At 36.3% G+C, this 26970-nt stretch overlaps 2 protein-coding genes across 5 annotated transcripts in view; one reads left to right on the top strand and one right to left on the bottom strand.

The window, feature by feature from the left end:
* Positions 1-26970, top strand: part of LOC105828142 (tyrosine-protein kinase transmembrane receptor Ror) — a 238599-nt gene that overhangs the window by 23676 nt on the left and 187953 nt on the right. The gene's annotated exons all lie outside the window — the stretch shown is intronic.
* The window catches only part of LOC105828801, a 34836-nt gene continuing 27627 nt past the window's right edge, over positions 19762-26970 (bottom strand). For 3 of the 4 annotated variants that reach the window (XM_012667315.3, XM_012667317.3, XM_012667318.3), the window contains 2 exons: positions 23575-23711; positions 19762-23387 (listed from right to left, as the gene is read on the bottom strand). In XM_012667315.3, coding sequence (XP_012522769.2) covers positions 20892-23387; positions 23575-23711 — 2633 coding nt within the window. In that variant the 3' untranslated portion in view covers positions 19762-20891. Of the gene's footprint in view, positions 23712-26970 lie in introns of all 4 variants that reach the window. The other variant, XM_036293616.1, reaches the window with a different exon arrangement.

Raw genomic sequence — 26970 nt, 5'->3', positions numbered from 1 at the left:
TGATGTTTTCTGAAGACATATGCGCGGAGTATGCAATCTTTCCTCTCTTTTCCTCTATCTTCGTTTTTCTCTATCTTCTTGCACTGTTACGTCTATCACCCGGCACAATCTCCTCGGTAATAAAATGTTCTGAAAAAGAATACCGTGGTTCGACCCTCGAAGTCCTTTTTCCTGAAAATTACAGTACCGTTCCCGTAGTTACTTGTTATCCGAGAACCAGTAATTACTACGGGAGAGAACCGCCATCGAGTTGACTCCGCAGACCTCTTTGGTTTACCTTTCCTTTTGAAATTCCCTTCCTCCCCCCCCCTCCCTTTTTGCGGTAGACCGTTTTTACCGCTTACGAAGTTTACTCCGCGCGCTCGCTCCATGCTCGCGCTAAATGGAAGTTAACCACCGGACAGATCTTTCCAGCCAGAGTTCTTCAGTTATTCTCGAGTTCGCTCCGTCGTTTCGTTGTCCTGGCCCCTCCTGTATTTATTGAGTTTTCCGAACAAATTTCGCAAATCTTACTTCCGCGTTGTATTGCCGGCCGTTCATATATGTTATCATTAACATATTAATTCGATGTGTAGGTACAAGTGTGGATAGAAGTGTCAAAGTTTAATTTTTGTTCGAGTTGTGATAACTGATGCTGATCATCAATGGTTGTCGATTGTGTGAAATTATAGAAAAATGATGTGTTTTTTTCTTGGAAGAGTTTTCGATACGGAATTCTCTGGATTTCGCGCAATTTCGGCCCGCGGTCTTTTATCCTAAACGGTGTGCCTATTCATTCGGTGCTGCTATTTCGGAATCGTGGCGACCCTTTTCTTCGGTTCTGTTGCCTAATGTTTAAGAAACTCTCGCTTTCCCTTGATTCCGTTTCGGTACTCTGCACACGTGCTATCGCCAATTTTGCTGCCGAGACGCCTGCCGAATGGCAAACTCCGTAGGCTTTATCCTCCGCCCGGCTTGGCTGTAGCGTGTTATCAACGTAAATCCGTTTACGGGCTTATGGAAGCGTACATTTTGCGAACGCGGCATTACTTTTCGGTCTGCACGTCCCCGATTACTTGCAACGAGATCGCGCTAATGCAGTTTCCATTCCGCGGCGAATCGCATTTCGATTCGTTAAGAAAACGATAGCTAAGTTCGCGATACTTTACCTTTTACGTTCATATATTTTCCCTCTTATATTCTTGTCAATGTCTGCAGAACTTTATAACGGCGAAGTTTTTTCCAGTACCAAAGTAGCGAACTCGATTTTACGAAGTTAAACACTTTGCAGTTGTAAAGAATGACTGCCCCATATTCGTGCATACAAGGTGTGCCTTCGACTTTAACTTTTAACAGATTTAGTAAAAATATTTTAAGTCATTTAAACTTTTTTGGAAACAAGTGTTTTCTTATATTTCTACAGCACATTCTCTCTTACGTTTTACACGAGGAAGTCGGTCTGTTTTTGTTTCAAAACAGAAATGTATTATTGTATACGCCATACGGAAATATCTCTTTCTTCTCACGTGCAGTTTTTATTTACATATCGGGGTCATCTATTTTTAATATATATATTTTTTAACACGCGATATGTGTTCTTTTGTGCGAGATATATTATTATATATTAATATTTTGTATACGTACAACGTCATCCCATGCATTTTTCATCGGGCGAGCGGTTCATCATCACGCGCTCGCGTTTTTTATCGTCGGTTCGTCCCCTGAATTTTAGATGGTAACCTTTTTAAGCGGCATCAATTACATCGAGATCGCCCTCGTAAATACTTTTGCGGTATAGGATCACGCGCGCGATAGATAGAGGTCCATCCTCTTCGAGATATTCCAGCCGTACGAGGAGAGAAAGATCTGCAGGGTTCGATATCCCGCCGGTATAAAGTTACTACCCCGGGTAATAGACGACACGCAGCTATGGCGTGTGCGGATATATGTATGTATATATATATATATATGCATATGCATGTGAAGATGCGCGCATCTCTCCTCTCTCTCTCTCTCTCTGTGCAGTGTAGAATTTCCGATATCATCGGTATTATGTACACGACGCCCGCTCGAAACTGCGGAATGTCATCGTCCTCCTCGTCCTCGCAGTCCTTGTCGTCCACGGTCTCCGATCCTCCGAGTCTCATGGACGCGAACGCGATCGTAAATATCGCACGTGAGACAGCGCTCGCGACTTACCCCCGCAATTTGGAGTCTCCCATTTCCGTCGATAAATCTCGCTGCAATCTCCGGAAAAATGCTTAAAGTCGGGTCACCAAGAAGAACCGTCGTTCCCTTCTTCCGGTAAGAACGCCTCTCTTTTCGAGATTCCTTTCTGCGCGTCTGCATCGTAATGGAGTATTAGGGTAGGTGCCACTTGCGAAGAAAGAAAAAATGCGCGGGAACGAAAGGAGTTGTTAAGAGAATCGCAATCCTAATAGAAATCAAATTCTTATCAATCTGTGCGTCTGGGCAACAAGTATTTAGATATCGAAGCACATCGGATTATGCAATATAACTCGCGTGAAAGTTTATTAACAAAGTCCATACGTATAAAAGAAATTTTGAGATGTTTAATGCTAGTGAATAGCTTTGTTTGTCACTGAACAGACGGCATGATATCGCAATTCTGTGGGTGTGTGCGTATCTTACGAGTTTTATTATACAAAGTAATGCACATAGATTTTCTATTATACGCAAATCTTCACACGATTTATGATACAGTTATTATTCCTAGGGGACCGCGACATTACTATTCGCGCTAGGATAATTAATCAAGACGCATCCGGGGCGAGGTGATATATCTCGTTAACTGTAAATATGAATTTGTAATGTGTTGGGTAAGGCGGTCCGAATTCTCGAAGGCACGCGACATTAAATGAGTCTCCTGCGATTAATCGCGCATCCAGTCAGGTGCCATTTGTTAACGTTACAGCGCCCTGAAAATAATACCAAGCGTGTAACACCTGGTCGCCAACTGCAACTTCGCGCAATGCGACGCGTCGGGCCCTTTTCGCCTCTCGCGCGACTAATTGCAAATTCGATCGCCGTAGCGCCATTTGTTACGTTATGGCTCATTGAAACTGTTCATTAGCCTCCTCGACTCGTTGCTGAAAAAAAAAAAGAATTTGATCGGAGCCTGTTGTCGCATTTCGAAATAATTGTTTTGCAAATCGATAGTCTGTGCTTTAGTCCTTTTAAATTGAAACGAATACACTGGATCCTAGTTTCGCACGTGATTAATCACGATTACTACGGAATATGCATGCGTGTTTATTCAAGTAGCAGCATAATTTAGTAATAATTTAATTCTGTAACATGGTTACGCATAATTTATGTGCGAAAATGTGTGCATTATTAGCTAATTTACTTTTGGTATAGTTAGGCGGTAGAAAACTTTTAATTATGTTTTAATTATGTGTAATTATTAAAATGAATATTATAGTTATTTTGATTTATGACAATTGCTTGCGCATAGGATATTATAATACCTAGAAAATATCCCATAAGCGTATCGTGGTGGTGTTTGTATGTCTAAAAATTAATTAAAATTGTAATACGAAAATGTCGAAGTACCGATAGTTTCTGAGTTATATAAGCGATTAAAGTTGGTAAATGATAAAAGCTGTACGCTTAGGCCGCGTATATGACCTGTCATCTTTTATTGATTTTCAATGCTTGATTTTCTATTTTGATTTCGCGTGTGCAGGTATCGTACGTGCACGCACATACGCACATAATAATCAACTGAGATATTGACAAGTTGGATATTAATAACAAATTTTAATTAATACAGATATATATATATTTATTTTTAAAAATATCTATTTAAAGAAAATTTGTAATATATTTCATTTAAAAAGAAATATTATGTCTGAGAATTTTTTTTTTAGAAATACAATTTATCTCTTTTTGTAGGAAAAGTGTTTAATAAAAATTAATTTATTATTATTATTTGTTTTAATATGCGATAGAAATCTATATGAAATTAATTTAAAATGTACGGAAAAGCTGACATTCGATGTAGGATCTATTTTATACATATAAATATTTTGTTAAACTTTTTTTGGCATATAGCTTTGATCGTTGCTTTTTTACAACGAATAGGCATACAGTCCTGGGCGTTTATTTTGTTTTTGTGCATTGTGCTACGCGTCGTGCAACGCGCTGTTGCTTACACAAGGCTGTCATTGCGTTGTATTGTCGTTCACAAATCAACACGTCTCGAGCGGTAATGCCGCAAGCAACCACTCCTACATGTCACGTTATTATCTTTCGAAATGCAATCATTCCCTAGAAATAGTAATTATCAATATATATGATATGATATATATGTGATATTCGTAAAAATAGATATTTTTATCGAGGTTTTTTCGCCTAAAGTAAAAATCGAGAATTAAGCTTGAAATATTTTACAATCATATAATGCATTTTAATAAAAAGAACACTGATTATAATTGTTTTTTTTTTTCATAAATTGCCACTTTTACGTTGCTCTTTCGAAATCTATCCCTCTTTATGTTGAAGTACAATTTCTACATTTATAATAAAAATACTTATTATTATTATTGTAAGAAAGTATGTAAAAATTTTACATATAATTAATTATGCGAGTTAAGTGTAATTGGTTGGGAATTTATTTGTGAATTATATCGCTGTGAGTTTAATGTAAAAAAAAAAAAAAAAAAAAGATATTAGAAATATAGTTAGACTGAACAACTGCTTTCGATTACAGTTAATAATTTTGTTTTTTGCGTTTGCTGAAAATTAATTGAATAGTAATCATCAATGTTGCTTGAAACTCGTTACTCAAAATCGATAAGCGATCGTATATATGTATTAAGGCTTGTACGCGCCAAATCTATGCGATACTATTAATCGAGTTTGCTTGTTATTCAGAAACTATCATGATTTCAATTATTGTATATTAGGACTTTGAATTCTAATCCTCGAAGTATATGAAGCATTGTGCGGTGGCTACGGGACACCTTGCACGAAAAGAGCATTTGATATAAATGAAATAAACGTGAAATTTGATTAATTATCGATAGGTTTATTTCATAGGTTCAATGTTCGTTATATATTTGGAGAATTACACTCTTGGAGAATAATATTCTTCTGTCCGGAGTAAATAAAGTCTCGATCGTTTCAGCATTCCGCCGATATTAGGGATACACACTCTCTGCTTTCACACTTTACGCACCTTTTCTTCACATCCCGAGGTAGATAGCTATCTTGGGACCCGGAAGGGATGTTGGGGGATGAATTTTGGTCAGGCAGCTCGTAAGGAACCCCCATGAATCGCTACGTGCTCCGTACGTACGAAGGAATCCGAGCCTTATGGCTGTGCAAGCGTGAGCGAGCGTGCTGACACGTGTCTATATATAACGTGAAACCACGAGGATCTCTCATCCTTTTTTTTACCACGCGCTCAAAATCTTTCGTCACGAAAACACTTTAGTAGTTCCCTCGGGTACTATTTAGATTCGCCATTGCGCGTTTTTCAGTTCGCTGAGTGAGTGAGTGAGTGAGTGAGAGAGAGAGAGAGAGAGAGATCTTCCGTGCTGCATATTTTTCTTGCGAATTGCTATACAAGTCTGAGCTGACATTCTTGAAATAAATTATTAATTTACTTCCGACTTATAGTTAATTTTTTCTCACATCGGATATTGCAAAGATTTGTTCATCACTTTTGCTAAAATTACAGTAAGTAATTTTTTTCCTCTTCTGAAAGAAACATTTCTAAATTGATATGATCACGCGATCGTAAGTTCTCGCTAAAATAAATGTTGCACCGTCGTAAAATATTATGCAAATTCCATAAGAATGATGTCGCCATTACCTCAACATGATCCACGCGCGTGATCGATTTAATATCGAGTTACACATTTCTCGTTAGATTTCCGTTCTCCTATAATTCGTGAAGTCGTTGTAATCTATTTGGTTACAGTTAATAAGCTCTTCCGTAGCAGTAAGTTTAAAATGATGTTTAAAGTTACGCAATAGTTATGCAAATGATTAAATCTAAACTTAGCGAAGCTAATATTAGTGCATCGTAAAGTTTAAATGTCGCAAGTTGTACGCAGAGGAGAATTTTAATAATACTGTTGATTAACTTAAATTTTGTCTTGAATAATATGTATTTAACGTGTTTAATTATCAAGATCGACGTTATCTGTACTAATAACTGAGATTTAATTATAGTAACACAAAATTATTCTTACTCAGATATGGCACTTCTTGTATTCTTATTATGTTTTCTGTTATTAATTACAGCTATTTAGCACATCTTTAATAATTCTTCGTGTAGAACATTTTTAATAATCTTAGATGCATCACTTTATGCATACAGTATATAGACAATAAAATTAATAAACATGTAACGTAAGCTTTCAATAACGGAATCGGTAAGCCGACTACATAGTTGCCTGTGTGTGCCCGTGTATTGAACGAGATATATGTTTTTTACGAGATTTTCTTTTCACAAGCGGACGTTATCGGGTCTTAATGCGTATCTAGATTTCCGGTCACGGTTGCGGTACGAGCGACGTTTACTTCGCAAATCAACTGATATTGAAACCGGTCGGCGGTTCTCGGCGACGGCGGCGCGGCGGTTGGTTTCTCGGGGTGTCACCGCAGAAACCAATTACGACGTATTCAACCGTGGAGGAGCTAAAATCCCGACCGAGTAGCCCTTGAACCTCATCCGCAGACGTGGATAATCGTATCGTGGTAGGGTGGGTGCTCCCTCGTGTGTGTAGCGTAAATGTGCATGAGTGAGTGCCTGAATTCTCTCTCTGTCTCTCTCTTACGCACACACATAGCGTTCATCAATGTAAGAGACAAGTAGCGTGAGAAGCGAAAGAGTGGAAGAAAGAGAGAGAGAGAGATTCATTCTTTTCGCATACTCGACGTCTCGCCTCGCTGTCTACGGAGCTGTCGTATACCATTCGCGTCGCAACATATGTAAATGACAACGGACGCAAGTGGCAACGGCTGATGTACCAGGGTATATTATTCGCGGACGTTGGCAGGGACGTGCACTGAGCTCAGGTGCACTTACTGCCTTCATTATATCCAGTCCGAAGTGTTAGATTTTTTACGTGGAGCGTAAAACGGTCTAACGTGTCGCGACGTAAATGTAAGTTACATGTATAAGCAGCTAAACGCATATAAAAGTTCAGTAACCACGGTTAAGGATCTTAGACAAGATATCCGTCCACTGAATTTGAGTATTCCTGAAATGTAGGCAAGAATTATTTTTTTCATCAGCATTTTATGCATATATTTTTTTTGAAACACAATTTTTAATTTTTGATTCTGATTATATTATATAATTATGGCATTTTAAAAATATATAATTATGTCAATTATTAATACATTTAATTTAATTAAATATATATTTAACGTAATTAAATACCATAACTTGTATAGACATAAATGGTATAACAATAAATTATATTTGAAGCATGCCCAGATAACACATCTTACAGTCGATTCGCGGCGGATTCGGGGTAATAATGGCCTCTTCTGAATGGATTGTACGCTAGGCTTAAAGCTAGGCTTGAATGGCGAGCTGTCGTAAACGTTAATTTGGTACTGAGCCATGGTTTAACCCTATCAGTACCGAACAGACGACGGTAACGTTGTATCGTAATTGCGTTCCATTGTGTTATTATATCTGAGCGAAAGCAAAATGTCTTAATACCTCTATAACGCAGCGAGGATTAGCTTCTTCATCGGAATTTTAACTTTACAATTTACTTACTTTGGCACAATGCTCAACACACTTTAAAATTTATTTTATCATTATAATTGAAATAATATTTTAATAAATTGTCTATAATATATTTAAAATATTGTTTACAGCGTTAATGTCACATCACCATCTTGTATTTTTAAAAATATTGTGTGGTTACGAATTTACTCGAATTTTAGTTTTTTGGTGAAGTTGCATGAAAAATTCATGATTTTACAGTTTTAGAGTAAAATTAAAATTTAGAATATTTTTAACTAAGCAATTTAATTACTATTTTAATTGCAACAATTGTATATATTTTGAAAATATTGCTTAATGATATAAAACAAATAATTATAATAATAATATAAGAAAGATAAGTAACACAACATTCATTGAGAATAAATAAAGCTACTTCAGTTTAAAGTGCTTTTGAGTTTGACAACACAATTATTAATTTAAAAAAAATGAACATATTTTTTAAAGAATATTGGTGTTTTAATTTATTCGCAATAGTCATAAAAGTTGAAATATGTCACACGAGGTTAAAATATTGTGCGACATAACAGGGAGCTGCAATGTATTTCACGCATTGGCTGACGAAATATGTGGAATAGGAAAAACACGATCAACATGATGGGGAGGTGTGTCCGTGATGAATCGATGATTCACGGGTTAAAGCATCGGGCGCCGTCTTTCTGATGTATAGGGTGTCTCAAACCTATAATATCATACGGAGCTGCTTAATAAGTTTATCTGAAGATAATAATTTCTTTTAAATTGAGTTCTAAAATATATTATAAAACAATCCATTATATATATTTTATTATTAAAAAAACATTTGATGGAAAATTATAAAATTTAATGTGTTACTTATTAAAATATTTACTTATTTATCACGTGAAAAGTTCTCGTTAAGAACTAGATTCTTATTTAATTTTCCACGTCAGAGAGATATCGCAAAGTTAGCGTTAAAAAAGGATATTCGGCAAGCGTGAGACATCCTGTATGTACCGTGAACATAGTTTAAAGTGCTCTGCAGGAAGAGTGGGAGACTTTAAAGTCCTTACGATCGCTTATCGCACGTGGTCACGCGGCATCTTAAGATGCGTCTGCTTGCATCGCATGCATATTAAAGCCGGGTACGCTCGCGCCGTTATATCGGTCCTAAATCCACACTCTTGACGCCAACGATATGATAGCGTTGTTGTATTGCGGCGGAATGCGGCGTATACGTGGGCGCGCACGTCAGGATAACGAAATCCCCATGTCACGCTAGGAAGCGCCGAAACTTTCTCTCACCGGTGTCGGCGTCGTCACGCACAATCGCGATATTCTAATTACAGCTCTTCAGCACTAATCACACGTGCCTACAAAATTGCATCTTTATGGTTTAGGTAGTTTGATAACAGTCATTTTGATATTAATAAATCACGATATCTTAACGCCGCGCGCTGGTAATAGTGATATGTAAGAAAAAGCTTGACTAATTTATTACGAATTAATAATTAATTATATACACGAGCATTGATTTTCGTCATTCGCATAGATACCTAATAACATTTATCGGATCAAATATGCATTGACAAAGAGACATCATTCTGTGTGATTATTAAATGTGGATATATTAACAATTACTGATCTCCCTTAACGAGCCGAGCTCTAACGAATGGCTCGTTGAGCATACGTGCAATGCACATGTATAACGACATGTTATATTCAATCCCATTTTGCCCGAATCAGTGAAATTATATATCTGTTCGTCAACATAATTCCTTTGTAATTACGCTTGTTATGTTAGAGCAGATGGCATAAAATATATACTAATTAATTTGGTTTTAGTCAAATCCCTGAGATTGCAGTGTTACCTCTTCCATTTGTAGGAAATGTATCTCGTTATATGAAAAAATATTTACCAATTTTTTATTAACGTTTTGTTTATCAAAAAGTTGTTAAATTTTTCTATTTAAAATATTGTATCTTAAAATTAATATGCGCATATTAATTGCATTATTACTTATTATTTGATTATGATGTAAAAGAGTTATTATATATCGAAAAGATATTTGAAGTTTCTATAAATACTAATTATGTGATAATAATTTAGTACTACGTATTAATATTTATCATTTTATATTAAAGTTATTTGGGAAATAATGTTGACGTACAAAAAATTATTAATACATTAATATATTATAATTATTAATACTTTTTGCACAAAGATATTGCGATACGGGATGTAATGAAAGAGAGTGTTTGTGAAACTACGGGTTTGTGGAATTATTTTTATTGATGAAATATTTGTGCAAGGCGAACGATGTATTTCTAACGTGATATGTCACGTCGTCTTGCACGATTGATTTTTTTTTTTTTAGAGCGTCACAATAAAGCATCGTGGCGACGCGTATCGCGTGGGTGCGAGTCTGTCTCTTTCTTCTTCTCTCACGAAAATGGATTTAATATTTTCGCTTATGGCATGCAATCGATATAAATGCAAATTAGGGTTCACGACGCGGTTCGGTCGAATGATTCGATTTCTCCTTTCGTTCGCGGAAGTAAAGAGAAGAATGAAACCTTATCAAAGCTGTTCACGTTTGAACGACGACCATACGAGATTTAAGGAGTCACGCGAGAGATTTTTAGTTGATGGATTAACATAATTCATTGAATTAGGTATAATCCAGATTAGAAATTGATGGATCGATACAATTATATCATGCATTCCAAAGCATTTGAATATACATTACAAATTTTGATATTTATATTTTTTTATTTTACATATATATAATGACTAAATCTATAAATTTATTAATAATTCGTAAATTTTTTTTATGTCAAAATTTTCATTTTGATTTATTATGTTAGAACCTTTAAATATTTTTTTTAATTTTTTTGAAAGAGTATCCACGTACAAAAGTATAAAAGTAATTTCATAACGCATAGCAGAAAAAGCTATTTTAATCAATCAAACGGATCCCATCGAAGTTGCGAAGGTAAATTTGAAACGGCGGTGCAGTTGGCGTCGCGTCGACGTAAATTTCATGCACTTTCGTTATTTCTCGTCTGAGCAAACATGTCGTAGCGCCGCGTGTGCAACGTACATGTGCAACGATCTCCGCGTACGGTCAAACGCATCTCTCGATGAATTGTATATATCCAAAGCGAAGCCGCGTTTATTCCGCTACAATTACGCAAAATGTCACACAGGTATCGTGTCGAAGTGGTCTCGCAAAAAGCATTCGCTCGGTTCTCTTTCTCTCTCTCTCTCTCTCTCTCTCCCTCCCTCGTGCGATATTTATGCACACGCGTGTGTCCAAACGCGCGCTCGTTCGAATTGGGTTTCGCGGGACAGCGTGTGGTCGGCGCGAGTGATAAAAAGTCTGAAAAAAAAAATGTCTCTCGGCCCGGACACTTCCACGAGATGCGTTAAACCGTGCATGCGAATATAAAATAGCGACATGCATTGGAAACTAGCACTCGTCGAATCTAAATCTGAAATAATGTTGGAAGTTAGATCTACAACTGCGCATTGTGTTTGATTGAAAGAAAATGATGGACACATCTTTTATCTCTAAGTTACACGTTTTACATTATTATTTTACATACTATGTATTCCGTAATATTGCGTAGATGAATAATATTCCTTCTATAGAGAAGTCTCATGTAAAATGCGGGTTTTAATATCTAATGCCTATATATTTTTTTTACTTGTCGGTTATTTTCTTCTCGAGCGTAGCATATGGCGCTCGAACGTCGTGTCGTCTCAACCTGATAAGTTGATCCAACAGATTTCTCGCACTCAACTTCTCAAGCGAGGGCTATATGAGAAAAAAAAAGATATTGATTTTTTTTTACGGTTATGTCGAGTGATATTGCATATGTAATAAATATATAACGAAATAATCTAAGCAGTTTGTTACAATTGCAAGTTTCTAAGATTTGATTTATTTTTCAACTCTACTTTGTTCTTTAATCATAAAGTTTTTGATAAATTAACAATGTGTTTCTCAGAATAGTCACTCTTTCCGACTTTAATCTATTAAAAAAATGTGCCAATTAAAAAATATCTTTCGACTATTGTTTTGAATTTTCTCCAACTTCGCTTTTATCCAACTTCACCCTCGCAAATTCTACAAATATTTTGCAATCTTGTACCGCCGTTAGTTTTTGCACGTCGATCTACGTTCCGCGGAAGCTTATACATCTCACCACGTCGCACGGTTAATTCCACAGGAAACTTCGTAACTACCTGACGCGGGCTGGAAAGTCTAGTTATTGAAGGTGCACGTGCGAACCGTTTAGCCCGTGCACATGTACGTGACGCCGGTCTCTCGGCGTCGGGAAGGGCCGACCAGCTGTTGCAGCTCGAACCGATCGGAATCTTCTCGGTTATTGTATCAAACGCATAAATCTCGTCTTTATTGCTGTTATATGCTAAGCAGGACGAATCCTTGGACGGGTTACGACGACAGCTCTGGGAAGCCGCGTCGTGCAAGAGTAACGCGTCTTCGTACAGATGGATGCGCATAGAAAATCCCGGATTTTTTGATTTTTCAAACTTTTATTCACGTACGATACAAAGTTGATTTTTCCTTGACCAAGATATTGAAGCATCAACGATTTTTGAATCACGAACGAATGAAAATCTAAGATTTTTTTGTGAAATAGTTTTGATTTAAATAAAAAAGTAAAAATTTAAATTTGCTGAACATGAATATGTAACAAAATATGTAGATGAGGAAAGCTTATTTTATTTTTTACACGTTTAACATTTTAACAGAATGTCGCGTAAATTTATTTCAAGTGACTTGAATTTAAGTAAAATATCAAATTTTTTTTAAAGGTCAATTCCAAATTGATTATATTATATTTTTGATTATACAGTGTTTTAGCACATTTCTACGCACCCTTACTTCTTTTGACGCCCGAGATAGTCATCGGTGCGAACTTATTTAATTTAGAAACTGGTTAGCCTCATGAGCTGTTTGCGGAACGATCGTTACCGTTGATTTATAAGCTCATTTGTTTTCGCGATGGGCCCTTCGCGTTAGCGTGGCGTTAGGCGCGTGTGCGTGCAAACACGCGTATCTACATAGGCACGTGTATGTATATTTAGGCACAGTGTTCGCATGGTACAAATGCCACAAACGCGCACACCACCCCGTTCGTGTCTCCCGATCTTCCTTCCCGGGCTAATTTCGTATCGCGACGCTCGATCCTCGGAACGAAAGGGGCGGGAGATCGTTAAAGTGCTCCGGAAACGGGGATTTCTTTTTCTCGCTTATTAATGAGTGCGAGTAAACCCGTTCTGGCGCGGCGAGGCACCCAAAACGTTTTGTCACCGTCGATCGTTAGCTCGACTCAATTTGCGCCCCGTCGGGGTCTCATACGACGTAAGCTCGTTTCGAGCCCATCTGTATCCCCGACATTTATTTCTCGAGACAAGAAAAATTTACGCTTCTCCGTGCGAATGGCGTCCTTTTAAATGATCGAAAATTGAAATATTTAAAAGAGACACGCGTTACATCAGGGGTTGCATTACATGTTTGAATATTTTTGCTTAATTGAAAACATCGGATATTTTAAATCTTAGCTAATATTGATTTTTTGCATATGGTCCTTGCACTTTCTCTAAATATTTGAAATTAGAAAATATTAGATTTATCTTAACACGTGCAATATTGAATATTTAAGAAATCCACGTGTGTTAGATTATTCAGATATCTGTGAGGTCAAATGACTCTTGGATGTGAAATAACTATTTCATATGCAAAGAGAGATTAATTGTTATGAATGCAAATAGTTTAACTTCGATTTCAGGATCGATAGAAAAACATCTACGCCACGAAATTGATTTACGGCGTATTAAACCGCGGTGTTTCTGGTAATCCATTTATCTCGTACAACACTTGTCGTGCCGCGTGATTTATCGCTCTTTGCGGAACGTTGTTCGTCGGTGACTATATCAAGATAGTCCAGTTCATTCATACGAAATATTGCGTATTGCATCTCAGAAATTAGAACGTTGAAGCGCTGAAAAAATAGGATTAATTAGTTTAATGTGATTATCAGTACTCACGACGGAGTAATACATCAATTTTTTCTTTCACGCCGAAAAAGAAAATGCATAAATATCTTCTTCTGAAGGCGTTGCGTGCTGAATACCGAGCAGCGATAATTAGCTCTTCCGTTGATGAAACCCCTCTCAATCGGACGTGGAGTGGGACTCTACCACTTCATCGGTATCCATTTAATTCTCCGCACGTCGGTCTCGTGCTCTTCCCATAATATCTTTCTTTTTCTTTTATCTTTTAAAGTTTCTCGACGATATTATAGTAAATTTGAAACGCCGAGCATTCGAGATGAAAGTGCTGAAAGCCTCGCGGAATATTCGCAATCGAATTGCAGCTTAGTATTGGCGCCATTCGAGAAAATTGCATTTTCCTTGCATGTGGAAACATTAAAAAGATCGGCGTGCCTCGGATTAAGACTTATCCATATTTTACTGTAGATTTATCACAGCATTTCTACATGTGTACATGTATACATTTATGTATTGATTGATTTTAATTATTTCAATTTACAACTGCAATAGAATTTTTGAATAAAAAGTATTTTATTGAAATCAAGATAACATTGTGTTTGGTAACGTTATTTAAATGATTTATATTTTTTTGACAATTTTGTTTGAATTCTATTAAAAAAACATTTTGATATGTATTTTGTAGAAATAGATATTTACAGCACGAAGTTTTGAATAGAAAACATTGTGGCAGCTTAAATAAAAAACTACATTTTTATCGATGATATAAATATACTAAAGTAATTTATTTTTAAATGTAAATTCTATTTGAAAAATATTTTTTTCGTAAAATAAAGTTCGATATTTGTAATCCACAGATACTTTGATATCTGTTATATGTTTTGTATCGGAAATGCTGTTTGGCAAATTATTGGAATTGACTTAATTCTTTTATAATAATATATTTGTTTATTTTGTTTTACCTGTTTATTTCGACTTATTTTCGTTTCGCTACGGTATGTATAATGTTTCATTTGTGATAATATTTAATATGTGAATCCTGGAGGCATCCTTTAAAGCGATTTAAATGTCACACCACGGGCGTGTGTTAAGTTAGTTTCCACACATTAAAATTCGGTAGTTTTGATATGTATTCCCGTTTTATTTTGAAGAGATAAAGAGTTGTTTGTTTAGAAAAATTTTTTGGAGTTTTGAATAGTTCTGATTACATTTTTGGGTAGTTTTCGACGAGTTTTGACGAAAAGTCTTACAAATTAAAGCAATTGGATGACACGATAAGTAGATATATGTCATTTTTAACTGATTATTAAATTTCGTTTATAGTCCATAATGCTTTAATTTTTTGATCTAATTTTTTTTATTTGTCGAGAACTCTTTGAAATAAGTAAAATAACAATAGAAACATCTCAGAACTATTGTACCTTAAAATCGAATTTTTAATTTTTTTTAATTAATCGAAATTTTTGTATGCTTTAGGAACTCTAGATAATCGCAAAATAAAGCTATTGAACCATTTAGAACTATACGATCTGAAATTTTGATGAAAAGCTAGAACCTCATTTTTTTAATTTTAATTTTCGACCGTTAATCAACAGAACTCTTTTTCCAAACTACAGAGAATTCTTTACTTTTTTAAAATGAAACGGGAACTCATATCAGAACTACCGAATTTTAATGGGTGGAGGGCTAACTTAACGCACGCACATCACAGTCGAGATACACAATGTATCTGGCTTTTTGTTTCGTTAAGCAGAGCCGCCAATATGCCACCGTCGCTTATTTTGCACCACTAAAAAGAATAAAAGAATATTAATAAAAAAGGCACTACGTTGAACGCATGCTATGGAATATTGCCGGAGCACACAACACGAGCAAATATTTCCTGCTTATTAAGCCGGAATATTGAATTTCCTGTCCGGAGGGGCTGACAACTCTCCAGTTATTTCGTTTACTTGGTAAAAAAACGAAATTGCGACATACGTGACTTAATTTCATTCAAACTTTATTAAAAATTTTTTTAACTTATGCGGTCACAAATATTCATTATTTTTGCAGCAATGTTTATTAACCTTACCGCAAAGATTATTAACTACATATTTTTTCTGCCGGATTAACTATTGGGCGTACAATATATGTAATGTATTGTAAGTGCCAGGAACAGTTTCTATATTTTTATTTGTTATAATACGAAAAATAACTCTAATATACTTTTATAATTAAAGTATTCTTTCTTATTTTATCATAAAACTTTATCGTAAAATAGGACAGAAGAAAAAGGAAAGAAAGAGGAAGCGTAATTTATAAATATAATTCATACATATATATATATCTGTAAAATAGTTTTAAGAAATAATTATTTTTCTAATACTATATTTTGAGATTTATTTCTTTGTTTTAAATTATTTTTGATACTTTTACATATTGTCACTTTAATATACACTTATATTATTCAATACAATTTGTAACGTATGTACTTTTATGTAAACTTTAAATTAAAACCAACTGAGAGAGAGAGAGAGAGACAGACAGAAAGAGTTTTAAATTTTTACACACGCATAAAGAATCTGTTATTTTGAAATCTAGGAAGTTCAGCAATAAGAACTGATTACTACGGACATAATCGTAAAATTGCACAAAACATAATGAAACTTGCGTGAAATTTCCGTCAAGGCGAAGGATTCGCAATGTTCAAGTTAAAGGCTCACGAAACTTTTGTGAAAGTTTATAATGCAAAGCGACGGGAAACAGCGAAGACAGAGACAGATTCTTGTGAGAGCTTTCGTGAATTTGAAAGACGGAAATTTCTTTTGAGCGAAACTCATGCCGCGATCGCGCCCTTGACATTTTTTTTCTCTGCGAAGTTTTCAGGAACGATAGTCACACTGCCATATCGTTGCTAAGCTCTCTTGTATCCTTTCATCGGAAACCATTACATGAATTTTATATGCGCACCTTTCGCGACAAAATTATCAACTATAATTTATGATTATATGGAGTTAATATGACAAGACACCTCGCACTGCATATATTTATTATGCATATATTTATTCTTTGAAATCTGAGTTGGCGTCGTCATGTCCGCTGTCAATGACTTGTTCATCCACAGACGGGATTTACAGTAGGTTTACAAAGTGCATAATTAAAGTTTGTTATCTTAACGAATTGTAACAGGGATAATCATATTTTACATTTACATAAATACTCGCTAACAATCAATCTTTAATTAGAATCTACATAAGATACGCGAATAAAGATATTTTTTTCTTTGCACAGTCGAAATTATAAACATACTTTTTAAAAGTTTAATTTTCTTGCTTTTTGTTAATAATTTTGAAAAATTAATGTATTGTTATAATTTTAAGATGAATTTAATTCATTATTGCATATTCTCATTATTACTTTTGTAGACTTGCGTATGTCGGGACTTAATGCAGTATTTTGTTAATCTGCAAATTGAACGTGAGCAAAAGTAGCTCTTCCGCATAATTAATTAAGTAGCGTGCGTCAGTAGGAATTATGCCACTGCATATTATTATGCTTATCATCTCGCATGAGGAACGCTAGACGTTTCCATCGTCGGGTGGAGTGAAAATTCTTGATGACATTTGCAAATGAAATCAGACCATTAAGGTACTGTCTCTTCCATCTTGTTCCGCGCTATTTCCACGAAGACAATGCGATGTTACTTCCGGCCTGTCCGCATTCCTCAGTATTTTGCAGACAGATGACAGCGATATTGCCGCTGCCTCGCGATTAATCTGCATACTCGTCTCGGTAACGATTTGTTCGTCTGAGCAGTCGGCGAGAAATATGAAATAAAAACTTTTACGTGTAATTAGAGTCTCTCTTATTTTAACCGAATTCCAGAATAATATTGAGAAGAATTTCAAATATAAAAGATAGACATTCCTAAACTGTGATTTTTCTTCATAAAAATATGTAAATTTTGAATATATATATGTATATATATATATAAATTGCATGTTAGGTAAAGTGAAGTGATGATTGATTTGAAAATAAGTAACGAACGCGTATGGATAAAAAATATAATGCCTTTCTAAGGATATTATATAATTTTATGAAATTAGGTAATATTCATTACTCAATTTCTTAATTACGTCCTGCGACTTCGCCTACATGTTGCGTACGAACAATCATTGAACTTTTCGGTATATTATATTAAAACAATCTCAGAAGTTCTGTATTATAATTTCGACACAATACACGAGACCTGTTCCTTCATAAGACAAAGCGTACCTCTCTCACGTACCTCGCATTGGATGCCAGGAGCACGTTTCGCAGTGACATTTGCAAATGATGTTAGACCGTATTAACGTACCATCTTCCATTTATGTGGCACTTTGCGAGAGAGACCAAGCGAAAGACCGCGTCTTGTTCCCGCTCCTTGTGTGACTTCACGCAACCGAGCGGAGCCGAGCCGAGTCGAGTGGAGTCGTTCCTAAACTAGTTCCAAGTTAATCGGTGACGGCGTTACCATTATGGTGTAGAGTTGCGAGGACGCGAGAGGACCAGGGACCTCCTGGAAAGATGGTCTAGCGGACAGGCCACGGGAAAAGGGACGATTTGCATTTTAATTGCACCGGCAACCTTCCATGCCTCCCTCGTCGCTGACACTCGTTGTACGCGATTCCAACCAGCTCTTTCCAGTTCCTCACAAAGATCTGCCCGCGAATATCTCTCGACATTTTTTATTTAAATTCGTTGTTGTTAGTTACAGTGCTCGAGAATACGAATCACGTTTACGGTAATTTAAGAGGTTGATATTTCCGCGTGCTTCTCGCAAGTGCGCTAAATATATTGCCAGATGTTGCACCCGCGATTAGCAAAATGTGGGATGAGTGCTCGTAATGTTGGATAATATTATTCTTGTACCTCTTCGTTGCTAAAATCTTCCTGCTAAGAAACAATTTTTTTCTATATCTAAAAAATTAATCCGTCTTGGCTTCAAGTAAATTTATCATGAATAATCTTTTATATATTTTTGGCCAAAAATGATTGAGAAAAAAAAAAACAAAGCTCGCGTGACACGTAAATTTTAGAACAATTTAAAAAGTAAAAACATTTTTGCGCACGTAAGATTCATTGATTTATATCCTCTTGCCAAATGCAAAAGTTAGAGAAACAAAAGAATCATATAAAATTAATTTTAGATGATTATTATTTTAGAACGCGAGAAGATAATTATCTTATTTATATAGAATTTTAATTATGTTTTTCTGAAGAGTCTCATAAAATCTGAAAAGCATGACAGTGTCTCTCGTTTTTCGTATATTTCTCTCTTCATTTTCGCGCGTAATTGAACGACGAATAACGGCGTGGAGAAGTTTTCACGAAGGGATAGTCGCGAACTTTGCCGTTAAGTTTTCCTTGTACTCCTTGGGCCATTAATAAATTTCACGCAACCGGATAATCGATGATTCGCAGGAATATAATGTGAGGATAGCTGGGAGCATTATTACCTAATGGTCATTAGAAGTAATTATTTACTTGAATGCAAAATACATCGATGTTGTATTTAAAAATTCGCAAAGTATAAAAAATACAATGCATTACTAAAACCTACTTTATAAGAATGGTTTCAGATTTCTGACAATGGTATTTATAAATCTAAAATATTATAAATAATTTTACATTAAATACATTAGACGTGTATTCATATAAATCAACAAAATATACAAATATATATACAAATATATGTTATACTAAATATATATAATATTAGTCTAATGCAGCATGCAGTTATTAATGTACATTTACTATTTGATTTTTTTTAAATTAGTTTGCTATAAATGCATAGAATACTTATTTCCATTATATAATCTTTCTTTGAAATTCTTTGAAATAAAATATTCAAATGCAAGAAATAAATGACTAGAAATGATATTTTGTGTATATTTTGTTTACAGTTTTTTTTATAAAATAATTATTTTTTAACTAATAACTATCGCACGATAAACAACAATTTTTGTTATAATACAAGTTTCTTCATTAAAATGTTTTAATTTTAAGTTATACATACAGATTTATAGTTATAAAATCTAATTTGTGTAAAAACTTAACAATGCAATAATTTTCTAAGTATCTAATATTTTAGGTATACTTCAAACTTTTATATTGTTTAAGAAATCTAATCGTAGATAATTGTTACTAGAAGTTACATAATTTGAAAATGTATACCATTATTCGCAAGCGCGCGCGTGCTTAGGACAAGCTTGTGTTTGCTAATCCTAGTATAAATTTGCCTTAAGAGCGGATACTGGCCCGACTTCCAGGTCTCTTGGCAGAACTAGTTTAGATACAACTGTCACCCCGTTGTGACAGCGTTAGTAACACCATAGTACCGCTGTCTGTGCTTGTTTTACGACCTGCGTTACTAGCTACAATGGTGGTTCCCTTACACCAGGAAGTTAAGGTCCTTCCTTCCTGAATTCATTTCGCGGCCCATCAGCATTTCCCTTTGGTATTTGTCCTTCGAATTATTCAGTCGAGCTTGGCCCAAAGATCAGAAAGTAGCAAGAACCTCTCGCTGCTGACACAAATCGCAGCTGTCTTAAATAAATAAAAGCCACCGTATCCCGTTCAAGCGATAGCTTCTCGTTTTAATGTGAGATGCATACGAGATCAAACTACTGCGAGATATCTAGTTTAGAGATATCAATGATACGAATAGATCAATACGCGCATAGCGCATTAATTTTCTTAATGTCGAAAAATATTAATGTATGATATAATATTTTCAGAGTAATCAAGTAATGAATGTTAATATCTGAAATGTATAACGACAGCGCATTAATATGTTTCTAATATTTCATTATAGTAATATTATAACATTCTTATCTTTGTATTAATTTTAAGTAATCATACGCATAGATTAACGCGATAATTTTTTCGAAGTATTTCTTTTCAAAGAGATTAAATTTACAAATAAAATTATCTATCACAAAAATAATTAATATTGTTTATATAGTTAATCCACCTAATTATCTATTATAACTGCTATTAATGTTTAACACTTTGACGTTAAAATTAGCCAATGTTTCTTTTTAGTATCCAGTCTTTTTTTAAAATTATATTCTTGAATGGGGTTGAATATGCAGCTTTTAATATTGATTAAATGCAACCATTTCCCCAACACGCACACCACGGCACATTACCACTACTGGTACTAGTCTTGCGAGCGTTAGTGATTTCCCGGCTACTGATCGAGTTCGTTCTTTCCCGTTCCGAATATAGCGCGATACCATCCGCGAGCTTGTCTTTGGCGTCGACACTGCCGCTCCTCGATGTTTTCAATGATACTTGAGACGATCGTCTTTTAGAATTGATGACAGACATCCTTCGATTTTGATCCTTACGTGGTGATTCTTGTCCCGAGGACGACGATCTGCTTTCGTTCTTGTTTTCTTGCACGTCAGGCGCCGTGCTCAATCGTCTCGGTTTCTTTCGCGTTATCTTTCCGGGCGAATCGATCGTGTCTGTCGACGTGGCGCTGATCTGTTTCTTCAGTTTTCTTTGTGTTGCCGGCGATAGTAGGTTTTTATCCTTAATTAGAGTTTTGTCTTTCTTCATGATCCTTTTCCGTCTCTGTCCATTCGGTGAATTCGGTGCGCTGATCGTCTCCTCGTCCTCGTGATGCGAGTCTCCGTCGATCGACGTCTGCGTTTGCGCAGGTACTTTTGTGACGTTGTCGCAGTACATCATCCCATATCTCGGCGAATAAAATTGACCGGGTCCTCGCGATACGAAGGGAACATTTTGGTACAGATTTGGACTCTGCAGATATCGATTTGCGTTTAGTCTCCTCAAGCTCGCAAGATCGTAAGGCGTAGTGGAAGGTATCAAGGTGCAAGGACTCGGTCTTTCGAAGGAAGTCACTTGAATATCCTGCTTGTCGCTCATCAGTTGGTCGTTGGATATCGGCAGTCGACTCTGATCCGACAAGTGTGCAGCTCGAAATTTCTCATTGAGGTGAACTCCTCGACCGTAACCCGACATTGGATACGGATAAGCGAGGCCGTCATCGTTCACCTGAATAGAGAGCGGCGTCGTGGCGGGAGGGGGATTCGATTTTACTTGATAGTTGGGACAGATCTTGTCGAAGTTTCTTAGAAAAGGATTTCTAAAGAGACGGTAATCTATCGAGGGTAGATTGGGTACCTCCGGGGTCTCCGGACTCGGTGCTTGCTCGGCTCGCGGTACTTTTAACGTCACGTTAAGATGACTCTTGTACGGTTTACTAGAGGAACCGCTCGTATTGTCCAGAGTATTATCACTTTTTGCGAATGTCTGAGACTCGACGTGATTCAATTTTAATTGTTGCATGACACTCTGAGAATCGCTCGAGAGATCTTGGCAAGACACGGATTTCGTCAATTGATTGCCCAGAACACTTCTGCTATCTTTAATCAGTAGATTATCTGTACTCAAAAATGTCTTCGGATCATTTTTATCTCTCCAAGCGTCTTCGCAAGGTATCGCACCATTTATATAAATGTCCGCCGAACCTTTGGATCCTACGAAAGGGTTAGTCCTAGAGATCACCGTAGAAGCCGTTTTGCCACTGCTCGAACTAGTTCCGGTACCAAAGTAACATGTACTGGCAGTTGGTGATTCTGCCTCTTGTTTTTTTAGTTTGAAAGGCTGTGGCGCGAAAAAGTGTTTAGGCTTTTCCGGCATCGTAAACATCGTGCTGGCCTCTTCGTTTTCAATTCGCTGCATGTTTTTCTCTCCATTTGCTACAATGGACCCAGGTGAATCTATATTCCAGATATTTCTGCCGACTGCTTCTTTGGAGCACGAAAATTGCGTTCGCGAATCTTGAATAGTTGATGCTTCATAAGGTTTCGTGGGTTGCCTCGTACTTAAGTTTCTCTTCCTCAAAAAGCTGAAAGTATTCGAAAGTGGCATCGAGCTTCCCAAGGAAACTATTATCGGGTGCGAATCGGGCTTTTCTGTCCCTGTTGCTGATTTGACGGGAGCGATGCTACTCGTAGTAAACAGTTGTTTTTGAGAGACCATGTCATTCTGCCAACCGATGGGCGGTACGTGAATTTGTGGTAGCATCGGCTCGGCCACTTCCAGACCATCGGCGTCTAAGTTGGCCAGCGGGATCAATGGATCAGACTGCAATCCGGAGTATGGTGAAGCCAATAATGCGGACGTATCTGTAGATAACATTAAATCCGCCGTACTCGGGAAGTCGAACGGGCATTCGGTGTAATAACTGGTTCCGTTGAAACCACTCGTCGGCTCGTACGTGGCCGGATAAAACGGGATGTTATCGTGAAGTTGCCGAGGACCAAGAATCGGCGGGAGTGGATGCCCGACAGCCTCGTTTCCCTGGTCCTTCTCTGGTGTCGTCTCCTTCTTATCCTTATCTCTCTTCAGCTCCTCTTCCTCGTCGACAACCGACAGATCGTCGAACTCCACGTGAAGTCGATGCACATTGCTGCTCATCTTTTCGGAAGAGATCTTCTGATTCTCCGCGTTCTCTAGCTGTTCTTCTTGGTTGAAGTCCTTGACTGTTTTCTCGTTATCTTTGTACTCCTCCTCGTCCTCCTCGCAGGAAAAGTCCGACTGCAGGCCGTCATCCTCCTCGGAGCGATCCTGTAATCCGCGGCAGATTTTAGCGTATCATTATATCGCACTAATTATATCGATTGTAACAATATTATGTTTTTATTAGTTTACAGTTAACAATTAAAAAGGGGAATTTTTTGTTATTTATTAATGTTTTATTAGCTTTATTGTAAGTTATATACAACATCACATAATTAAAGATCAAGCTGCCAACCTCGAACTCTTCGCTTTCGTCGTGGTTCTTCTGTTTCTTCAAAATCTCCTCAAGTTTGTCGTACTCGTCCCTGAGACTCCATATTTCTCTACGCAGCTGCTCGTTCTCCTTGCGCAATTTCTTAATGTCGTTTTGGCCTGAAATCACGACAGACGGGAATGTTTTAAGATGTAACAAGACCGCCGAGTGAGAAATTTTTTAAGCAAAAGGATAAGTTGACATCTCGGCAGATTTGATTTGCAATTTTTCTCGCGGAAATCACTTAATCACTAGTCGGTCCGGGGACCGAGCAACATACGGCTGCTCACAATAGCGTTGCATTTATCGGAACGATCGATCATTGGTCAAACGCGGTAACAATCTCCGCCTGAGACGCCAGCCTCCTCTCTAACCCCGTGCGTCCTTTCGTGCGTCAAGAAGCCGGTGATAAATCACTAGAACCGGGCCTTCCAATTACTTAACTTCGCAGAAAGAGTGAGGGAGAGAAAAAGCGAGACGAATAAACCCCGCCATCCACGCGTATAACGCGTTAAATCTTTTCTGGGGAAAGTCTATCGCGATATAAACTCTCGGTATACCTCCAGCGATAGAAATACCGAAAGCGTTTCAAGTATAATATAGATACAAAGATAGGAATAGGAGATAACCATTTAGGTATAGCTTTTGAGGCGTGATCTTCGACCCTAGATGCAAGTTATATATCTTATCAGTCATCGGTACCTCGTAGCCATAAAATTTAAATTTATTTAAAGTAGACAAAATGTTTTATATATTTTCTATATAAAATTTTATTTTATACTTTGTTTGCTATTGTTCTGAATTTTACAAATTTTAGGAACGTAAGCATGAATCACATGTAGAAACTTAACTTTTCTTTTAGATTTTTTAAAATTTTGCTCCTTTATATGACAAATTTTTATTTCATTATTTATTTTCTTCTGTATATATTAAACGAGTGGAATCAGAATCAGTCAGGTCGGATGATGTATGCGGATGCAAGCTCCATTGTTGGAAACGGAGTCGATCGGTTCTTCTTTTTAAGCGTCAATGATCTTCGACCTACCTAGATGCGAGTTAAGTTAAGTATCTCATCAGTCATCGGTGCCTCCTACTTCGATGATTAATGGGTTTGTGCTTGGAGCGTGTTTCCCCAGCGTTTGAACTACGACCCGATCGCGGAAGTTTTCAGATAATTCAGCGATCTATACCGTTACAGGTTTCTTATTATCTTGTGTTGTATACGCATAATGTTTTTTTTTTCTTCGAATTCGATTATCTAGTGTTTTAAACATTAGTTGCTGGGAAAAAGTAGTGAATTAAAAAGAAGAATAAATCGGAGGTCTATCTTTGTGTGAAAGTATCTGCGAGATTAGATATCGGTAATATATTCTTTTCTATCTTGTAACATGCGGCACGCTTTGTGTGCATCTATTTTCATAATTTCCTGTTTCGATATGTATGTATTTTCTTGAATTATTACATGCGCGAAATAATTAAGGATTACATAGACGAAAAGTGGATTAATTTCTTGAAAAGTTTCGATTGTTTTTTTTTAATTAGCTTTTTCCGTGACACAAAATATTACGGCTTATTGATTTTTGTATGGTTATGCGCGGCATAAAAGTTGCCTAAAGTTACTTGTGACAATAGTTCTTTTAAGCCTAGATACTAAGTGCGCATGTGCGCGTAACAAGAAAAGCCAATGTGGTAAATCAGGATTTAAACCTGGCTTACCAGTCTGATATTTAAATAAATTAAATCCTTCTGAAGGTTCATAAATTCGGATTTTCCCTGTGGACACCGACGGCTATTTGGATGCTATTAAAACTTGGACCATTTATCTTTTGCATGAGCCCCGTTTGAAAACGATATTTGTCCAAATATACTGCAACCGACTATTGATCTTTTTATTTGTGTCAAATGATGGGGAATATAAAAACCAACCGGTGCAACTCAAACGTCATTAATTTCGCGCTTGGCTCGCATATACCCGATACATTTGTTTTATATCCATTTTTGTGGCAGAGGGAGAAACATGTTGATTGATGTTTACTGCTGATTTGAAACACATTAATTGAAAATGTTTTATTTAATTTTTATTATTAATTTTTTTGTGTTTCATAAAATTTATTAAATATTTTTATCATTAGTGTACTTTGAAAATTTTGGCTATGGAAAATTTGATTACAAACTTGCTAAAAAGTCTGTCTGCAAAATAGGTTTTTAATTTTAGGACTGATATATCTTGTTGAGACGCCTAGAAAAAAATTACAGTTGATCATACTTTTGAAATGGATTTATCAACATGCGTGGCATTTACGAGTGTGTCGTATAAAAAGAGCGAATATTACGCGCCTCGTAGATCTTATATCAAAATAACGTAGCAATTTTTTATTCGGGTGTAGGTAAGCTCACTGGCGTGAATATATGCGTAGATATTTTTAGCCGCGTGCAGAATACCCTTCAATCAACCATCAAACTGAAATTTTGCGAGCAGCGACGTAATATGGTTCACTGAAAATGCTCTCGGCGACTGATGTCCATTTTATTTTCGACAGCATGATGATCGTGACAGTTCGAGTTTCGTATGGGGTTATCAATACACATATCCCCTGGAGCATACATTTTTATCCGAATTTACACAAATATCTTCTGTGACATTCTGTACTATTCTAATTTGTATTAGATTTGTATGACATGTACAAAAATAACAAGCTAAATTTCAAAGAAGTTCATAAAAAAAAAATATACGTATTATATTCCAATTAATATTTATAATTCTTAATTTAAATTTAATTTACAATTGTATATATAAATTTTAAAACAGAGAGAAATTAAATTATCGTAAATTTATTGAATCGTTTTAATAGCGCTTAGCATTAAATGTGCTCGATTTAGAGAAAGTAATTTATTAACACGTGAAGTATATTTAATATTATATTCGATAAGAATCGAATAATTGTTCTTAAAATTAGACATAAAGAAACCGATTTAAAATTTGACTTTGAGGATTCATGTCTCGTTCGCTAACATTCTATTACGGACACTAGACTAGAATATCTTCCCGCATGCATAGTTTATTATCATTTTACATCATACTGTTCGTCGAGGTACGCTTCATTCTTTGCTCGTACAGAGAAAAGAGAGAGAGAAAAAGTTTTAATTATTCCTGCTCAAACACGTAGCGGGAAAGTTTAATCACTTGGTACCGACGGCATCGTGTTCGTTCTTATTTTCGTCGCATGGAATCCTGTGCGCCTTTAAAAGTAGCGTCGGTCCGGTATTTTTCACGAAAAACCGACATTAATTAATCCTCACAAGTTAAAAAAACCGAACTGTCCTCTTCGCATTCGGGTCGCTATCGCCTTTCGGGAGCCAAATGTACTTGTACATGTA

This window comes from Monomorium pharaonis, chromosome 1, assembly GCF_013373865.1.
Source record: "Monomorium pharaonis isolate MP-MQ-018 chromosome 1, ASM1337386v2, whole genome shotgun sequence".
Taxonomy (NCBI): Eukaryota; Metazoa; Arthropoda; class Insecta; order Hymenoptera; family Formicidae; genus Monomorium; species Monomorium pharaonis.
Note: the sequence above shows the minus strand (reverse complement) of the source record. Positions and strands in the feature narration are given on the sequence as shown.